We start from the raw sequence: 18,527 nt of genomic DNA, 5'->3' as shown, positions 1-18,527 counted from the left end.
GTTTGGATCACATTTGCTTATTTTATTTTGATTGAAATAATTAGTCAGTCTTGGTCTCATATGGCTCCCAAGTTCATATCACATGGTAATGCTTATGACAACAGCTATGCACAGCACATGGTAGTGCTTAAATTTTAATAGTGTCTCTAAATCTCTTATCTTCTAATCATGTGGGTTTTCTTTGGGTCTCTTATTTTTTGTCTTTTTCCTTATTAATTAAAAAGGCAGCTCTTTGTAGCCTAGGCTCAAATTATCCAGTGATAACCAACAATAGCAAATTGTATTTAAAAACAAAACAAAAACACTTTATCCTGGTTTTTAAACTATCTATTTCTAGAGGCCTTGATCAAATTAACTGGAGGCTCACATTAGTCCATGACTGAATTAAGTGGAAGATTTTGTGCTATGAATGGAGTTCAATCTGAGATGTGCCTTTTCAGGACAGCAATATATGGAAGTACAGAAAGCTTCCCTCCAAATTTTCTTTACTAGCGACATAAATTATTACATTTGATCAGCAAGAAAATGCTGGTGAACGACTTCAAGAAGTAAAATTTGTTTTTTACCTGGCCTGGTGGAGGCAGACACAGCCATGCTAGAGATCTGGAGTCCTGTCTTGGTGCTGTTCTTACTCTCTGGGTTAAGAGTCTGGGCATGCTGTGGATGCAGTGCGTTATGTCCCGAAGAAGGAGAGTGCTTCCTGTTTTCTCTACAGCAATGCAGTTTAAAGGAATATAGCATGATTTCAGCGTGAGGGAAAGGAGAAGCTGTTAACTTTCCTTTTTGACATGCTCAGGCTAATTTTACAACCTGACAGTTGGGCATGTGGTTATGCTAATGCCTGCCTGCATGTTTTTGTGGTGGTCTCTGTTTGCTTGTACACCTCTACCTCGATATAACCGACACGATATAACATGAATTTGGATATAACGCGGTAAAGCAGCAGCTGGGGGGGGGGGGGGGGGGGAGCGGGGCTGCGCGCTCCGGCGGATCAAAGCAAGTTCAATATAACGCGGTTTCACCTATAACGTGGTAAGATTTTTTGGCTCCCGAGGACAGCGTTATATCAAGGTAGAGGTGTACTTAAATATGGCATTGCCCTAGCCCATTCTTGTCTGAGCCTCCTTCTCATTTATGACTCAGAACTCAGCCATTCGGTGTTTTTAATAATATAGTGCAGTGTCAATCTGTTATAAAGATTGATTTAGGATACCCATTTCAGTCAGTGTATCCAAATTATTACTATGTTCAGATCCAGAAAACAGTGAATTTCACAAGTCAGACGTGCATAGAAGCCAATGCTCTATCTTGCAAGTACACAGGGTGTTCTGATGCCAAGGCAGGTGGATCTGGTTATATTTGGCTCTACAGTGCAGTAATGTTTTGCTTACAGTCAACCCGAGGCTCAAAAATGTAAATTTGTCAACGATAACGGCTTCCAATCCAATCCTTGTGAAAGACAGACGCAGGAACTTTAATAAAAACTGGCTTTTGAGAAGTTCCTTTTTTGCATAGAGTTGAATGACTCTGTGCTACATGGAATGACAAAGACCAATTCCAATATCTATCCCAGATAAAGACTAACTTCAACTTCCTGTCTCTTTCTTTTCTCTCCCTCCCTTCTTTCATCTTCAGGAAAGTGGGAATGTCCATGGCACCAGTGTGACATCTGTAGCAATCCTGCAGTTTCATTCTGCGAGTTTTGCCCTCGTTCATTCTGTAAAGATCATGAGAAGGGAGCCCTAGTGGCATCAGCATTGGATGGTCGTCTCTGCTGCTCCGAACATAACCCCAAATCTCCTGTGGCACCAGAGTATTGGAGCAAGATCAAATGCAAGTTGCAACCCCAGAACCCTGGAGAAGAAGCAAAGGAATAAATTTATTCAAACAACAAATGGCAAATAGATGATGAACTTGAAGAGACCGCTATGGCACATTCAGTCTTCATCATCAGCGCCGCCTTGCTGGAACTGGGAAAGGGACCATCTAATCTTGGCAGGCGGAAGCAGTCAGTCGTGTCCGTTTTGGGGTTTTTTTTTTTTTTCTGTTCTTGTCCTTTTCTTACCTTACCCTTGAATGTGCTTCAGCAGCTCTTACTGTTGGAAAACAGAAATGTCTTGGCTTTCTTAAGGAAAAAAGGTCAAAAAAAGCAAACCTGTTGACGTTGAAAAGAATATTGTGTTAAAATATGTTCTTTGAGTGTAGAAAGGAAAACATAGCATATTTATTTATTTAATTTTAAAGGATGTTGAGGATTCTGGTCCTGATCAGTCAGCGTGTCTAAAAAAATAATTGAGTAGCAAAACCAATCCGGTATAACGTGTATGTCTAGTTATTAAAAAAGGGAGAGGATCAACCCTCCCCAATCTACAAACAGCTTTCACATAACACCATGAGGAGTGATGTGGGTTTCAGAGCAGTGGACAGTGAAATGCCTTCATTCCAGCTGGTCATCTTTAAAGGTCTTTTGAGAAGATGGATTTCATCTCATCATGCTTAACTTATTATGAATAATGTTGTAAAGATTTTCACATAGGAAATTAGGAGTATATCCAGTTTTGTATTTTTTCTTGAAGTGCTTTTTATTTCACTAGATATTTTAACAAAAAGGGGGAGGGAAGCAATTACAGTCCCTCATTGTTAAATGAGCGGTGTTAGCTGACAAAGCAAGCATAGAAAGAGCTTAATTGTGCAGTGGTCATTTTTCTGCCTCGCTTCATTTGGAGGGCAGTTTTGGGTGGAGAGGATTCATGGGCAGCCTAGTCATCTGAACATTGCACTACATTCATCGTAGCGAAAGCCCTGATCCTGCTTTTGTCGGAGTCATTGCAAGCTTTGTCATTGACTTCAGTGGGTGCAGGATTAAGCCCTTTTCGATGTATTTATCAGATATTTAGTCTGTGCTTGTTTCATGGTGATTCTCTTAGAGCCTGATCCTTTGTTACCTTCCTCACAAACTCCCATAGGTTTCAGAGGGAGTTCTTGAGTGTTAAAGGAATAGGGGATCAGCCCCATGTGTGTATTATGTGTTTTTAAAAGAGTTTTGGGGAGCAGGGGTGTTTAGATTTGCGGGGGTGGGGATAAATCTGCCAATTGAATTTATCTTCTTTGGTTTTTATCCAATAGTGAAAAATCAGTTCTTAAAAGCACTTCCTGAATTAACAGGGTGTATATTGGGCCTATACTAAGGCACTCAATCTTACAAAATACTGTGTATATCCCAGTATAGTTAGCATAGTCAACAATAATCCTTTAATTTGTAGGCAATGGCTGGTGTACTGATATTGCTAGCTACCTTTACACTAACTTTCTGCCACTTGGGTGTTCTGGAGCACCCCCCCTGAAAGGAATTAATACAAGGCATGGCTGACAGATGGCAGAGAGAGAATTCTTTATTCATTCTGAAGAACATTCAACATTGTCTCTGGGAAAATGTCTGCATAGACCTGCAGGTACAAGGTGGCATCTCAGTTCCAGAAAGTGACTAATAAAGGAGTGGAGAATAATACCATGGGGCTTTGGAATATGGCTCGGCTTTGTACCAGGTTTCCTTTTGCATTTTCAAATTATTTCTAATCTGGGGGGTGTGTGTGTGTGTGTGTGTGTGTGTGTGTGTGTGTGTGTGTGTGTGTGTGTGTGTGTGTGATTTGTACTTTTTTTCTTTTTTTGTGCAATTGCAAAATTAACAAAATACACTACAGCCGTTGAAGCACCTGAAATGCCACTTCACTGACCTGGCAGCTATTCCTCTTGGAACAATTTACAGATCCCTTTCCAGAAAACTCAGTTTGTTTGGGTTTTTTTGTTTTATTACATAGTATAGATCTCTCATGTGATCTGTGGGTCAGTTTATAGTTCAGAGTGCTGATGGAAAATTCAGATCACTTGTCCTGTTATGGCCAAAACTGAAGTGAATGTCTAAAACACTAATCTTGCTTGTAAGCAGTGCTATATTTTGGTATTTAAAAAAAAAAAATATTTAAACAAAATAGGCTTTTATTTTTCTTAGCTTTTTTGTGATAAATAAAAAAGAAGCTCTTAATGGAGAAGGTTTTCACCCTTTTCTAAAATTCCAAACACAACTCTTTCCTTGGTAGTGTCCATAAGACCTGATCCGTTTACATTGCATAATAAAATGTTAGGTTTTCTGTTGTTCAGATGATTTTAGGATATGGTAAGCCAGAAAGTGCTGAACTTTTAAAATATTGTATGATAAAGTGTTCCCAGGTGCTTTCTTCTATAGTATGTCAACACTGTGTTGTCATTGACTGGGGAGGAATGGCTATGTCAAAATGCCTTAAGCATTTGAGATGTCAATGAGCTGACAGCGGTTTAAAAATATTAATTGCCATGTGAAATTATCAAAATATATTCTATGACATATCAGCATGTTGGGCGTAACTAAGTATATGAAGGTACTCTGAAAGTTTAGCAAATCATATAATGCTGGAAGGGTCATGGAGTCAGTTGTCACTCCTCTGCCATGTCACTTTATATCTTCTGTTTCAAAGTTCTTGCTGATTGTCCTCTTATCTAATCCTTTACATAAGAAAACTGTAACTGAAAGAAGCCAACAGCTGGGCTGAGACATTAATGGTGTGAAGACAAGGATAGCTTTTAAATATGTATAATTATGAATATAAAACTTGAATTGGTTTTCTAACTGCGACAGAGGGAGAATTTCCAAAGCATCAGGAAGCTTTTTAGTGAAATAAGAGACCATTGGGTTGAAATAAATTGGTGACAACTGGGGATTATCTTTATTTAGGTGATGGTTTTGTATGCAGAACACAGAATATGCTGAAAACAAATTTTAACCATGTTTTTGTAACATTATTTAAAGTGAATGGAGGAATAACATAACTTTTGTAGTAAAGCAGAAATTTGTTGCTATAAATTTGTTACTGTAAATATTAACATTTTGATTTATCAGTATTTCTGTGTATTTTGGGCTGTTGAATTCAACTTTCAGTGTCTCTGAATTGAGCTGTAGGAAGAATGCGAGAGAGGCGTTTTTTGTTTGTTTGGAAGTTTTAGTCCAGAGTCCTACAATTTGCTGCAAAGAAGAGAATGCTGTGGTTGGTTGTTACTTCCTGGCTGGAAAATAAAGTGCTCTAATTGACTGTATATAATAATCTGGCAGCCCTTTCTTAAGTGAAGGAGGTGCTAATCACATTGTTTTTGCCCCTCATTTGGATTTTTTGTCTGTTTAGTTTTAAAATAGGGTCAAACTTTCAGCAAACACCTGACTCTAGATGATATTATGCTGGCTACACAGTAATGCAATATCTGAGCTGCCCTGCACAGATGTTTCTGGTTTACTTTACTGGACCCCTTTTATTATAGAGTATGCATCTTACTTCAGATCAGAGGTTCTGTGGACCATGCCTTAATGGTGTAAGGATTAATTACTGCAGTTTTCCGATAGTCTGTAAAATTGGCTTGTCGTCATGTCAGTAGGACGTAAGAGTGGAAGGCGTTGGCAGCTCAGGACAACTAATTGTAAGGGCAACTTTTTCTGGATGAATTTATCTTCACTACATTTACCACCAGAGGCTTAGGGCTTGTCTATACTTACCGCGCTGGTTCGGCGGCAGGCAATCGAACTTCTGGGTTCGATTTATCGCGTCTAGTCTGGACGCGATAAATCGAACTCAGAAGTGCTCCCCGTCGACTCCGGTAATCCTGCTCGCCGCGAGGAGTACGCGGAGTCGACGGGGGAGCCTGCCTGCCGGGTCTGGACGGGGGTAAGTTCGAACTAAGGTATGTCGACTTCAGCTACGTTATTCACGTAGCTGAAGTTGCGTACCTTAGTTCGATTTGGGGGTTTAGTGTAGACCAAGCCTTAGAGAGTCTAACATGGAGTGAGAGGGTTAGAATGTTTTGTTTGGTCTTTCCACTAAAAACTTGTTATATCTTAGTTTCCAGGTGGAATCAGACAGACACACTTACTAGACATAATAGAAAGTGAACGTCTAGACGTAAAATATGTATATACTGAACTTTAGAAAAAAAAGTTATCTGGGTTGGGTTAGGGAGGTGGGGTAGGGGAATGAGAATGTCTGCCGCTGGTACGAAGTAGTCACTTTAACATTGAAACCTCTGCCTCATTGAATTCAGGGTTTAATGTACTTGAAGCTCTGCAGTTCATTATTTTTACAGCTATTTTATTTATACATAGATAACATTTTTATATGCGACATCAAAAGTCTCTTTACCTCCCCCCTTAACTTGAATTAAAAATTACTTTCCACTCCCAGTGTACAGTGTATTCAAGGCAAAATGGAGAGATTTTTTTCAAAGCAGATGTCTCAGACTTATGTATGCTCTTAATGAGAAGTGTATTGCATGAGACACCAGCAACTTTTTGATGTCCTTTACTTCATAATATTGTATCAACTCCCTCACCCCACACCACTTATTTTTGTATAGTAAAAGACATTTGCACTTATGATACACTCCTGAAATTCTGGATGTATTCAAGATGTCATTCAGAAAAAGAAAAAAATGCTTGTTTCTTATTCTATTCTACTCCTGAGTGGCAAACTCAGGTACTTTTACCCTAGTGAGGGTGGGAGGATTATAAAACTGAAACTGTCTGTACTTCGTATAGGACAATATAAAAACAAAAAGGGACAATAGATATGAATTTGCCAAAGCCATGCATTCACTGTTTGTCATGTGGTACTGATTGCATTTGTGCACAAGAGTGAGAGATACCATTTTTAATGGTGTCTCTTCTAGCTTGAAAAGCAACTATGGCTATATGTTTGATCCTCTCCCAAACATTTGTCCCATAGCCTAGCACTGGACGTTTTTAAGGAATTCTTGTTCACTTTTGATTTACAAACAGACTGGAGGAAATACATTTGCTTCCTATTAATTAATATTGATCCGTATCTCATTTCTAGTGTCATATTTTTTAATTTATAAGCAAACTAATCGTTGCCACTGAAAACCAAGACGATACAATAACTATTAAACTGGCTAGTAATAATTGTCCTTTTTGTATAAGGGTATGTGCATATTTGGGGTTGCTATTAAAATTTAACCCATTTGTACCTACACAAGTGATATTGCACAACAAACACAGATACCTACAGATTCTGTTTTCATTTCCATGTAATCTTTATCTGTAACAATGACCTTTGTAGAGTCGTTATTTCTGTAGACTTTGTTTATCTGTAACAAACTTTGTAGATTCTGTGAAATGTTATTTTAACTAAATCACTTGAGTCTTTAATAGCAAAGCATCAATATTCACTAAAGTCAATATCTTAAGAGTTTCTAGAACTTGGCTAGAAGCTCTTGACACTAACAAAGTAGTGTTAATTTTCCCTGGGGATGTTCCACTGGGGCATTACTGTATTATGACTTGATGTTGCCGCATAGACTTTGAGATATACAATATTGGGGAGGGGGGTTGTTGTTTGGCCTATGTTCTCTTGCATAGTGTGAAACCTGTAAAGCTTGGTTAACCTGTATATAGATAGCTTATTGTCAACTAGTTATAGTGTATTTAGAATTGCCTGTAATATTTTAGCTTCTTACTGAATGTTGTGATGGTAGGATCATATAATTTTTGTACATTATATTTACTGAGATGTTGCCTTTTTTATTTTACAAATACTTTGGAATTCAGATGTGTTTTTGCTTCTGTGAGGATTAATTTGGAAAGGTTTTTAATGACATTCCACTGATTTAAAATTTTGCTTGAGGTTGACTTCAATAAATTGTTCTGAATGTTCCAATTAAGAATGTGAATTTTTTCATATTGTAACTTTCAATCTATGGACAGAGAACCTCTGAACTATCTAGCTGCAACAAAAACACACAGCAAGCAAAGTGACCAATAAACAGATATAATGTAAAATATTTATTGACGCTCATGTGTGAATTCAACTGAATAAAAAAGTTACAAATGTGGTCTATTTGAAAATCTCTGTAGAGAGAGCCGCTATATATTTATAATAGAGCCTCTTTAACATGGATGATCACAGAGGGAAGGCCTGGAATCGATGGGAAGCATTCTGCAGCTCAGTTTTACAAAGCATATCAAAAGGAACTTTGTACAACCGGAAGAAACAGCTTTTACATTTATATTTCAAAGCCTCTCGAGTCAACAGAGTCAGTTGCTTTGAAAAATAAGTCAGGCCTGATTCTTTCATACTCGTTCTCTGGTGCTGTCATCCTAGTTGAACTGGAGCATTAATCTAGCATCTATTTCTTAGATCTTTAGTGTAATTTAATGTTTGTGCTTTTCTAAATTTATGCGCAACTGGGTTGTGATCTTACATATTGATTGTCCTTTATAAAATATTGTCAGTTGACATTTATACTAGTAACTGTGCTTCAAAGGGGATTGTAGAAGTAGCGGCGGACCGAAGAGACTAATGCAGTACCACTGTGAATTCTAGTGTTGCTCATTATTTGTAGCAGGTGCTTTTTCTGTATGTCTAAAAGAAGGACTGGTTCAGTAGGAAGGGGTGTTTGTTTGGTAATCTTTAACTGATCTATGGATACTCTGGCAAGTGGCTTAAATGTTTCCTGTTGGTCTTATTTATATAGCACCCAAAGTGTACTGGACATTTTACAGACAACTTAGAGGAGGCAGCTTAATCTCAGAGATTTCAGCACAAAAAGGTAACACAGCCCCGAGGCTGACGTTCAGAATATGCTTCCTTATTAAATCTTTTGTTTTTAAACCCTTGGTTTACTGCTTGCTCTATGACCTTTGCCAATTCCTCTTGGGTGTATCTTTAAATCTTGCTTCATTTGTAAAAGGTATTATTTGGTGAATTCCTTCTACTCCCACATGTTTAAAAAGTAAAACATGAATTTTCCCTCCTGTGATTTTATTTTGAAAGACATTCTAAGTAGCTAGTGCATAGCTGTTAGGGAAAGCTCCTCGGGGCAGAATGGCCAAGCTGGTTTGACAGTTCAGGTCCAACCTCTTTACTACCCCCTGGAAACGCATGGGAGTTACCTGCATTGCACCAGTGCCTGTGTTGTGTTGTGTGTGTTTTTCCCGGGGGGAGGGGTTGCGGGTTAGCTAGGTGTCCGTAGTGGTTGGGTTGCTCGGTGTTGGGGTTTGTGTAACGTTTGGCCGGGGCGGGTGTCCGGGTTTTCCCGTAGCGGGGCCGCAGCAGCGGGCGGCTCACGGCAGAGGGCGGGCTCGGGTGGCTCCGGCTGCAGCCACGTGGCCGGGCCCGGGCGGGGAGGAGCCGCCAGCCCCGGCGCGTCTCGCTGCAGGGTGCGGCCGCGCCGTGCTCCTCTCCTGGGACATGGAGGGTCCACGGCTGGTGGCCGAAGTGGGCGTGCGGGGCCTGCTCGTAGGGGCCTTCCTGTGAGTGGGGTCTGGCTGGGGGGACACGTCGCGCAGGCGGGGGTTCCCCTTGGGAAGCACCCGCACCCGGTCTGGGATACGGCTGGGGAACCCCCCGGAGCAGGCGGGGATCGCCGGGGCGGCCCCCACCCCCATATAGCGCAACTGGGGATCCCCTGGGAAACACCCCCCCCCCGTTAGGGACAAGGCGGGGGAACCCCCCACCTTTAGCGCACATGGGGACCCTGGGGCAGCCCCCCCTCCCATATAGCGCACATGGGGATCCCCCTGGGAAACACCCCCGTTAGGGACAGGGTGGGGGAACCCCCCAACTTAGCACACATGGGAGTCCCCCAGAACAGCCCACCCCCACCCCCCTGGTTCTGTTGATGTGATCCTTCTGTGCCAGCTGGACACTGGACTGAGAGCCAACCCACTCATTGCACTTGGCTACCGGCTGCCAAGTGGTAACTATTGTCACCGGTGGTCTGGGCTGCACTATGACTTCATGATGGGAAACTCTGGAGTCAGACAGCCCTAGTGGTATCTGTGACACCCCAGAACCAAGGAACTGGATGGCAGCTTCAGAGAACCTGGTTTTATTTTTTAGAGGTTAGGTTAAACCTGTACTGGTGTGGAATGCCCCGTTTCCTCCCCTAGTGTAGCCAGCCTGGAGGGATTCAGCATAGAGGTATGTGGCTGACTTGGCTGTGATATTTCCTCTTTCAGATCACTTTCAAAACAGAGGAGGTTCCCTTCATGGAGATAGAGGCCTTGACTGTGTAGGAAAGTTGCCCCTTTAACTCAAAGTGGTTCTTAAATTGATACTGTTAAACTGGTGCATGACACTTTAGTTTAAACCTGTTGACTAAAGTAGAGATTGGAAGGTAACAAATGTGGCTATATTTAAGAATGGCTCTGGATCCTGGGAATTACAGACTGGTATGCCTCACATCTATACCTGATAAACTGACTGAAATGCCAATTGAGCCGGTGGGACTCATTGCCATGGGATGTCACTGAGACCAAAAACTTTGCAAGAGTCAAAAAAGGACTGGATAGTTATATGGATAAAAAGAATATCCAGAGTAATAATTAATGCTAAACAGGATATTAAACCTCGTGCTTCAGGGTTTAAGCCAATCTCTAACTACAAGAGATCAGAAGGAGCCCTAAGGCTGACAGTGGAGTATCCCACATTTACCTACTGCAGAGTTCTTGGACCTTCCTCTGAGGCATCTGATGATGGCCACTGTTAAGATATGGTACAGGACTAGAGGGACCTCACCCTTGGGTCTGATCCAGTCTGGCAATTCCTGTGAGATAAGCCACTCTTAAACCAGAATCAGTGTCCACACAGCTTTTTGCATTGGTTTAACTATATTGGTTTAAATTTATCCCTTGAACCAGTGTAGCTTTCTCATGTAGACAAGCCCAAGATGCAACCTGACTACTCATTAGGAAGATAGGATTGGACATATCTGAGAATACCAATGACCCATCTATTTCAGTACCCAGCCTCTGACTGTATCCTGTAACAGATGCGTCATGGACAATCACACAATAACCTGCTAATTGGGAAAGTTTTCTCCTAGCCCCAAGCAGTCAGTGGTTGGCTTGTGCCCTGAAGCATATTGTTTTATCTCATATATATTTTAATCATAGCTAGTATATATGAGAGAGGAATTCATATTAGTCATGTAAATAGCTAGTGCCTTTTTGAATTTGACCAACCTCTTGGATCCTCTGGTAATAAAACAGAATCACTGTGCTGGCAGGGTGATTTGAGTGTTTCTAACAATGCCTTGTGGCAATAGGTGCGTGCAAAGTGTTTCATCAGTTTCAGCCTTTGTTGCCTTCTAATTTCATTAGTGTCTCCTTGTTCTTGTATTGTGTGAGAGAGTAAGTAGGAGTCACTCAACTGACCATCTCCTTAGAACTACCCAAATCCCAGCACTAGCATGCATCTTTCCAAACTCTCTTGTTTTTTCTCTAGGATCATGGAACTTCTGCCTCCATTTGAACGTGTCATACAGCCTGAAGAGATGTGGCTTTATAAAAACCCATACATAGAAGTGGACCATGTACCCACCAAGCTCATGTTTGTAAGTATTCGCCCAGGTCACTACACTCTTTTTAGTTTTTTTTCTTGAAATACTAGCTATCAGCTAAAAAATCATGGAAACAAACACTCTTCTTAATTTACGATACTAATGATATTTTAGATGATTAGAAATGAAAGAATTTTTAAAATCTGACTTACCTATCCTTACCGATGCTCTGAGATCATTTTTTGCATTTGAGCTTGGACACTGAAAATCAGTTTCATGTTTGTTCGAGTCACTTTTACTGTCAGGTTCTCAGTGCTGCAGAGCTTTGCATTTCACACGCTGCCAGGGAATATTGTTTCAAATCAACTGTTTTCAGTGGAATTTTATTGTATTAAATGTGAAATTGTTTCTGTTGGTCTAAGTTTTATTAGAAATTGTTTTTAACAAAACCTCACCTTTTGGTGAGTTAGAAGTTTTTATTGGAGGTAGGAGTATAACTGTACAAGCAAGGGCCAAAGAAGAGGGAATGTAGCTCCCTAGAGAAAGAGGAGGCAGGGGAAAGATGAGATGGGAAGAGAGGGAGAAGTGATGATCGATTGGATGAGTGGTTACTGGGTGCTGATCCAGCAAAGCACGTTGGCTTGTGATCAGAGTTCAGCACATGCTTAAGTGCTGTGATGACTCAGAACCTGAATGAAGCTCAAGAAGAATGGAAGTGTGACATAGAGGATTATAGGGACCCCCTCAGAAAAAAACAGGCTCCTCTCTGAAAACTGTTTACCTACTACATCTGCAGGTAGACTCATAGACTTTAAGGTCAGAAGGGACCATTATGATCATCTGGTCTGACCCCCTGCATGATGCAGGCCACAAAGCCTTAATGTAGCACTTAAGATCATTATAACTGGAAGAGAGAATTTTAATTCTCTATCAGTTTGTATAGTGAAGCTTACTGCAGGTACAGTGCTGCCCAGACACAGCTTCCCCTGCTGTTTGTGTGGGGTTTCACATAGCAACGGAGGAGAAAAAACATTTAAAGTAGGAAAATGTGATTATAAAACTGCAAAAACTGGACCCCAGTGCAGGGGTGATTAAAAAAACGTGAGATTAAAAAAATGTGTTCAAAGTAAACTCACCAGCTTTCAGGTAGACAGTGTTTCGTTGATGGGCTGTGTCCCTTGATTTGGGGAAGTGGCATTCCTGGCGAGATGCTACAGTTCTTGGATTGGTTGTGGCTTTGGAGGCAAAGAACTACAGTTCCTTTTTGTTGAAGAGGCAGGTACAGCATGTAGGAAATGCTAAAGGAGAAAACTCTTGCATGGCATTTGGATTTGGTGAGTTGACTTTAGGTCAAGTGCCATGTTAGACTCCCAAAGTGACCGCAAATGACAAGAGCATTCCCTGGATCACTGGATGTTGTGACACAATCCCCAAGAGTCCCTTGTCCCTGAGATATCAGCAATAACAACTGCTGTCTCATTACAGCTGCTCTTGTTTTTCTCCCTAGCAAACAATTTGGATGCTACAGCTGATGGATTAATTAGTTAATATTTGCAAAGCGCCTAGAAAGTGAAACATGTCGAGGGCCTTACTGTTCTCAGGAAGCAACGTCCGAATGAGCAGCAGCGAGGGAGCACCACAGCAGAAGTGATGTATGAAAGCAAGCTGAGGCTGCAGGCCCCTATGTCAGTGTGATTATTTATACAGCTCCTACGAGGTGTTTGGCATTTTACAGACGTATATGAATATAAGCCCCCTTAAGAGCTCACCTAAACAGAAGCAGCAGCAGGGCAAGGATATTACACAGACTGGAGATGGACTTTTTAGCAGGGAGAATTTTTGGCTGCTGTTCTTTACCTTTGTTGTCCTTGTATCTGGAGAGCTCCCTATTGATGGACTTTGACCCCTGCAGGTTAGGGCATTAGTGAGAGCTGGATGGCAGACAACAGAGAGGAAGCCATGCTACTGGTACCTACGCTTATTCAGTATTAGCTACCGACGCTAATAGCTGGGATCAGCTTTCGGTTTGTAAAGAGTGAAGGTGGGAGTACTCTTTGGTTTAGGGGTGAAGGTTTTTAGCCTCCTTTAACAGCTCATGCATTGACTTTTGGTTGGGAAGCCGAGGGAGCTCCAGGAACAAACGTGCAATGTTGTTACTGTGCTGTCTTGTGTCGTTGCAGTTAATTTCGTTTTTGTGTCCCCTGACGTTCATCCTTCTGGCAAAATTCCTCATGAAAGTTGACCGCAGAGACACGCAGGAGGCCTTTTTGGGTGAGCTTCCCTCCCCCCCCCGATATTCACACTGACAACATTATGCTGAACTGAGGGCATCCTTGGGGTAAACAAGTTCTTCCTTGTAGCAGCAGTAATGCCCAATGGGTAGATCAGCACCCAGCACATGGGATACAGGGAGCATCATTGTACTCATGCAGTGGTTCTTTAGAGCTGTGGCTAATGTCACAGCTTAGGGTGGGAGCATGTCCTTGTTACGGTTCAGGAACCTCCGTGTGATGGAGAGTGGGCCTGGGGGGAGGAGGGGTCTCTTGAATCCATTGCTGGTCAGACACAGCATGTTGGCCAGGGTGCAACATGGGAATTGGGAACTTCCTCCTGCTTGGGGCCTATTCGCTGGACTGTCTCCCACTGTGTGCCTTTCACTTACTTGGCAACATCCTGGCTCCACTGAAGTCAGTCGCAAAACATTGGCTTCTATGGAGCCAGGATTTCACACATTGTTCTTAAAAAACTCTGTGGGCTTAACCCCTCCCAGACCATGGTCCCCTCTTGTCTGACTCAGAATCCAGTCCTTCCCTTCAACCTTAAGGCAAACACCTGCAGGGAATGCTCAATGTTGCTGGGCAAGGGACGTTCTTCCCTGCTGCCCGTGTGCCAGGTGTCATGTAAGATGAAAGTGCCACCTCTCAAGTCAAGTCAGAGACACAGGCCAGTGCAGCATTAGCACCAGCTGAAGCATCCCTCTGATAGAGGCTACTGATTAGGGGCTTGGCCGACTCCACCTGCAAAGTTTCTCCAACCGCTGCTGCGGGTGTGGGCTGGTTAAATTTTAACGTGCATTTGGTGCTGATATGGGCTCTTTGCTCTCTTCCAGCTGCCAGCCTTGCTCTTGCCCTGAACGGGGTCTTCACAAATGCTGTGAAGCTAGTCGTGGGAAGGTAAGAAAGTCCATTCATTGCCAACCCCTGCGCCCGCAGACCCAGACAGTCTTTTATGTGGCAGTCAGCAGTGCGCTGCCTGAGACGGGCTATATTTTCCCAGACCCTTTTGGGGGGAGTGCGGGGACAGGCAGGGGGCATTCTCTTAACCACCCACCCTCAGTGAATTTAGTGTGGGGACAGGCAGTGTCTCTCCACAAAGCAGCAGTGGCAAGGTGAGCTTTCCCTGCTTCCTCTCACCAGTGCACTAGCCTATTCTTGGAGGGTCTCTACCAGGCTCTGTGGGGAATTGAGTCACTGTAGCACATTCACTCTTCTGCCAGTTGAGGTGTGGCTACTGGTCAGTCTCAGGGCCTGGGATTGGGACCCCCACCACCTAGGCTGCTGAGCAGCTGTTGGAGGGCAATGACTATCTGTTGTAGTCAGGCGCTCTCACTTCCAGAGCTGCCAGCCACCTGGGGGTGAAGGACTCCATACCCTATTCTCTACCCGAAGCCCTTTCCTTCCCCAGGACCCTTTTCAGAACTCTGTGTGGTTCCTGGAATGGATCCGTGGGTTTGGGTGCTGTGTGGACAGGGTGGGTGTTTTGAAGGCTCCTAGAGGGCTGTGCTGTGCTGGGGGGGATTCTGGAGCAGGTGGGCAAGGATGCCCTCTGGTGCTTTAGCCTGAGCTGGGGAGCATCCAGTCAAACCATGCCAGCAGCTAAGTGTCTCCTCCTCTGCATGGTGCAGGGTCACATGCTTTGTTTCTCTGCCCATTAGGCCACGGCCAGATTTCTTCTACCGCTGCTTTCCGGATGGACGGGCAAACACCAAGCTGGTGTGCACCGGTAACCTGGACGTGGTGACTGAGGGACGCAAGAGCTTCCCGAGTGGGCATTCCTCTTGTAAGTGTTTGTTTCCTCTTTGCAGTGCATCATGGGAGAACCAAACAAGGGTGAGCAGGTGCCTGGGAGGTGGGATCAACTTTGCCACTGCCTTGCCACATAGCCTGGGGCATGTTCATTGACTTCTTGCCAGGCTTCACTTTTCCCTCTGTAAAATGGCGATGCACGAAGTTCACTGCTATTTGCGGAGCTCCCGAGTGCCAGGTATCAGTACTACCTCCCCAGCCCAGGCTCCCTGTCCCTGCTTTTTGCCTAGTGTCCTTTCAGGACAAGCTCAGAGGGGACCTTTATACTCTTAAATCACTCCTGGCAATGGATGGCCCTTGAGCTGGGGTTTGTGTGTCTGCTGGGGCTCGGGTTCTTAAGTGACGTGAATTTCCCCCTTTTGCCCAGTTGCCTTTGCTGGTCTTGCCTTCTCTGCCTTCTACCTGGCAGGAAAGCTGCACTGCTTCACCCCTGGCGGGCGTGGAAAATCCTGGCGGCTCTGTGCCTTCTTATCACCACTGCTCTGCGCTCTCCTCATCGCTCTGTCCCGCACCTGCGATTACAAGCACCACTGGCAAGGTGAGCATGCTGGTCCGGGGGAGAGGAGAGCAGGGGCTGTGGGTTGTGATCTGTGGGAACAGGGTTAAGTAATTGGGGCATGCTCAGTGACCATAGTGATGGGCACCATAGAAGACCCTGGATAGGTAGCATGGGGCACTGATGTTCAGGACTCTAAGTGGGACAAGGGAATGTTGGTAAAAGAAAGTAATTTCCAGGGTCGTGATCTCTCATACTCTTTGGGCTGTAAGTAGCGGAGGCAGAGAGCTCACTGTGAAATGTGTGTTCTGCTCAGCACTAGAGCTGAAGATTAAGTGGCAGCTCTAACTGGAGCACCATGAGCAGGCTTGAGGAGGGCAGGCATGGTCCTCACAGTGTGTAGTACCTGGAGCTGTGCCATGGGACGGGTACTTATGAATGGGAAAGTGTCTTTGGGGATCCTTGCCTGGTCCCAGTAAGAGCTCTGAACAGCAGTGGATTTGCCAGGCCCCGCGTTGCCTATCATTGTGGTGTCTGAGCATAGCTCCTTGGGGTTCAGTGAGACAGTGCAGCGAGCTGGGGGTGAATAACCCTTTTGTTTCCACCCCACAGATGTGCTGGTTGGCTCAGCGATTGGTTTCACATTTGCATACCTATGCTACAGGCAGCATTACCCTTCCCTGACTGACGCAGAGTGCCATAAACCATTGCAGTGTAAATCGAAACTACCACCAGCATGGGAGCAAAAGCTGGCCAGCTCCAGCTTCCACGTGGAAATATAATGATGGGATCCACTTTGCTGGGACTGGCCCCTGGGTAATCATTCCTTCCACTCTTCAGCCCACAGGGTGGGGAAGGGTACAGGCTTTGGGACCATCGCTTACTGCCTACTTGGTGAAGTAACTGAGTAACCCAAAGGAGGAATAGGAATTGCTCCCCTGAACATGTGGTAAGTGGTCCTGCTCAGCAGGCCTGTGCTCGTACCATTCTCATGTGTGAGACACTCCCCTCTTTCAGGCCAGCCCTGGAGGAAGCTGTGTAAGTGACTGTATGCCAGCCTGCAGGAGGGAGGGAGGGGAGCAGGCTGGCTGCGCCAACATCTAAAGCAAGAACTGGCTCTCTGTGGGGACGGCTTGGTGGAAATCCTGTAGGTGCCTGGGGCCATGTAGTAATGTGCGGGGAAGTTAGCCCTCTCCAATGAAGAATATCATTTTATGAAAGGACAGCATGCACCGAGGAAGAGCCGGTCCGTGCTGTATCGTGAGTACGCAGCATTTACTGTGTGCATTTAGAGATAACACCTCCCGCAGCCTGGGCACACTAGGTGTAGTTTTGGTGAAAACGCTCTGTCCTACAGCGGGTCCAACCAAACAGATGCTGGGCTGATGTCCTGGTGTGGCACCCTGGCTGGCTTTGGAATCTCTCCATGCCATATTGTTGGACACTGCACAGAGCGCTTTCAGCCCATTTGCTTCCAGAATCCTGCCCCAACTCACACCTGAGGATAGCTGGGCTGTGTCCTCATCACCCTGCTCGGTTTTAATCAGGTCTTGTGTTCCCACATCCTCCCAAGGAAAGGCCATCATCAGCACTGTAGTGCTGGGGAGCCATCTGATGGGCATGACTACCTAATACCATAAGGGGCTGTCACTCATCGTCCCATTGTTAAGAATTAAAGCTAAGCTGGCTGGGGAGATGCTGTGGTGTTTATATTCAATTTCAACCTAGAAGCAGCAGGGCAGTGAGATGGCATCTGTTTGTACAGCACAGTCCATGGGCTCACTGCTTTGTAGGGAGGATGTGTTGCTCTGTCTGTAACTGTTAAAGGATGCAGCATCTTTCCTTGTAGGATGTTTCCCTGTGGACCAACTTAGCAATTTGCATTTGTTTCATAGGAAATATGTTAATTTCAAATGTACTGGAACTGGTGACTGTGCCAAGCTAAGGCCTGTGAAGTACATCCTGTTAATCACACCTAAACTAGTTCAGAGTATGCAAGAGCTCAGCCTTGTTGTGGTTTTTGGGGGAGGAAAAGCAGCATAGTATCTGAATTATGTCATTTACTGGGTTTTTAAATGTCAAATAAAAAGCTGGTTTAAATTCAGTGAAACAAGTTCTAATACTTTTTGGCACTAAAGATCACCATCTGTCTTTATGTAGCTGGCTCATTTTATATAAAGTAAGTCAGTTTTGTCTGTCCATTATTAGCAATTCTAGGCAAGGTTTGTTTCCTCCCTCCTCAGTGTACACTAATAACAATGAGAGATGACAGTCAGTAGCAAATGACATTTGTCTTCACAGTTGTTGAAAGGGTGACTGGTAAAGTGTATTCTGTCACAGGGTTTGGTTTGTTCTACTGTTGAGGGTTACAGCTCTCCCAAGTCTACCCATAAAAGAAAGTAGCAGTAATTTCTTTAAGATAACCTTCAAAAGCACCTGTTTTGCTGGCTGGAGGTGAGCAGGCAGTGTTGAGGCTGTTTCATACAAAGCTAAAGGACAGTAACCAGGTGAGCTCTGCCACTTTTAGAATTGGGCATCTCCTTTGTTTCATGTTCTCTTCTCCCAAGCAC

General features: G+C 43.9%; 2 protein-coding genes across 8 annotated transcripts in view; both read left to right on the top strand.

Moving 5' to 3' along the window:
• NSD3 (nuclear receptor binding SET domain protein 3) overlaps nt 1-5,463 on the top strand; it is a 70,921-nt gene extending 65,458 nt beyond the window's left edge. For all 5 annotated transcript variants that reach the window (XM_034761987.1, XM_034761989.1, XM_034761990.1 and 2 more), the window contains one exon: nt 1,636-5,463. In XM_034761987.1, the coding sequence (XP_034617878.1) occupies nt 1,636-1,877 (242 nt within the window). In that variant the 3' untranslated portion in view covers nt 1,878-5,463. The remainder of the gene's footprint in view (nt 1-1,635) is intronic.
• A 3,746-nt stretch (nt 5,464-9,209) lies between these two features.
• Nucleotides 9,210-18,061, top strand: PLPP5 (phospholipid phosphatase 5). Of its 3 annotated transcripts, none has more exons than XM_034761983.1 (7): nt 9,210-9,346; nt 11,322-11,430; nt 13,557-13,647; nt 14,486-14,549; nt 15,311-15,435; nt 15,829-15,999; nt 16,570-18,061. In XM_034761983.1, exons 1-7 carry the CDS (start codon nt 9,285-9,287, stop codon nt 16,737-16,739), a joined length of 792 nt encoding a protein of 263 aa, XP_034617874.1. In that variant the 5' UTR covers nt 9,210-9,284; the 3' UTR covers nt 16,740-18,061. The 3 variants fall into 3 exon arrangements, with proteins under 3 accessions (XP_034617874.1, XP_034617875.1, XP_034617876.1); XM_034761984.1 differs by lacking the exon at nt 9,210-9,346 and adding an exon at nt 12,884-13,028; XM_034761985.1 differs by lacking the exon at nt 9,210-9,346 and adding an exon at nt 12,884-13,061.
• The last annotated feature ends 466 nt before the right edge of the window (nt 18,062-18,527 follow it).

Source organism: Trachemys scripta, chromosome 2 (assembly GCF_013100865.1).
Source record: "Trachemys scripta elegans isolate TJP31775 chromosome 2, CAS_Tse_1.0, whole genome shotgun sequence".
In the NCBI taxonomy this organism is placed as follows: domain Eukaryota; kingdom Metazoa; phylum Chordata; order Testudines; family Emydidae; genus Trachemys; species Trachemys scripta.
Note: the sequence above shows the minus strand (reverse complement) of the source record. Positions and strands in the feature narration are given on the sequence as shown.

Coding starts and splice junctions, on each gene's coding strand:
- PLPP5 (XM_034761983.1), top strand. CDS start 9,285: ATGGAGGGTCCACGGCTGGTGGCCGAAGTGGGCGTGCGGGGCCTGCTC. Junction 11,431..13,556: donor TACCCACCAAGCTCATGTTT/GTAAGTATTCGC, acceptor GTGTCGTTGCAG/TTAATTTCGTTTTTGTGTCC. Junction 14,550..15,310: donor GTGAAGCTAGTCGTGGGAAG/GTAAGAAAGTCC, acceptor TCTGCCCATTAG/GCCACGGCCAGATTTCTTCT.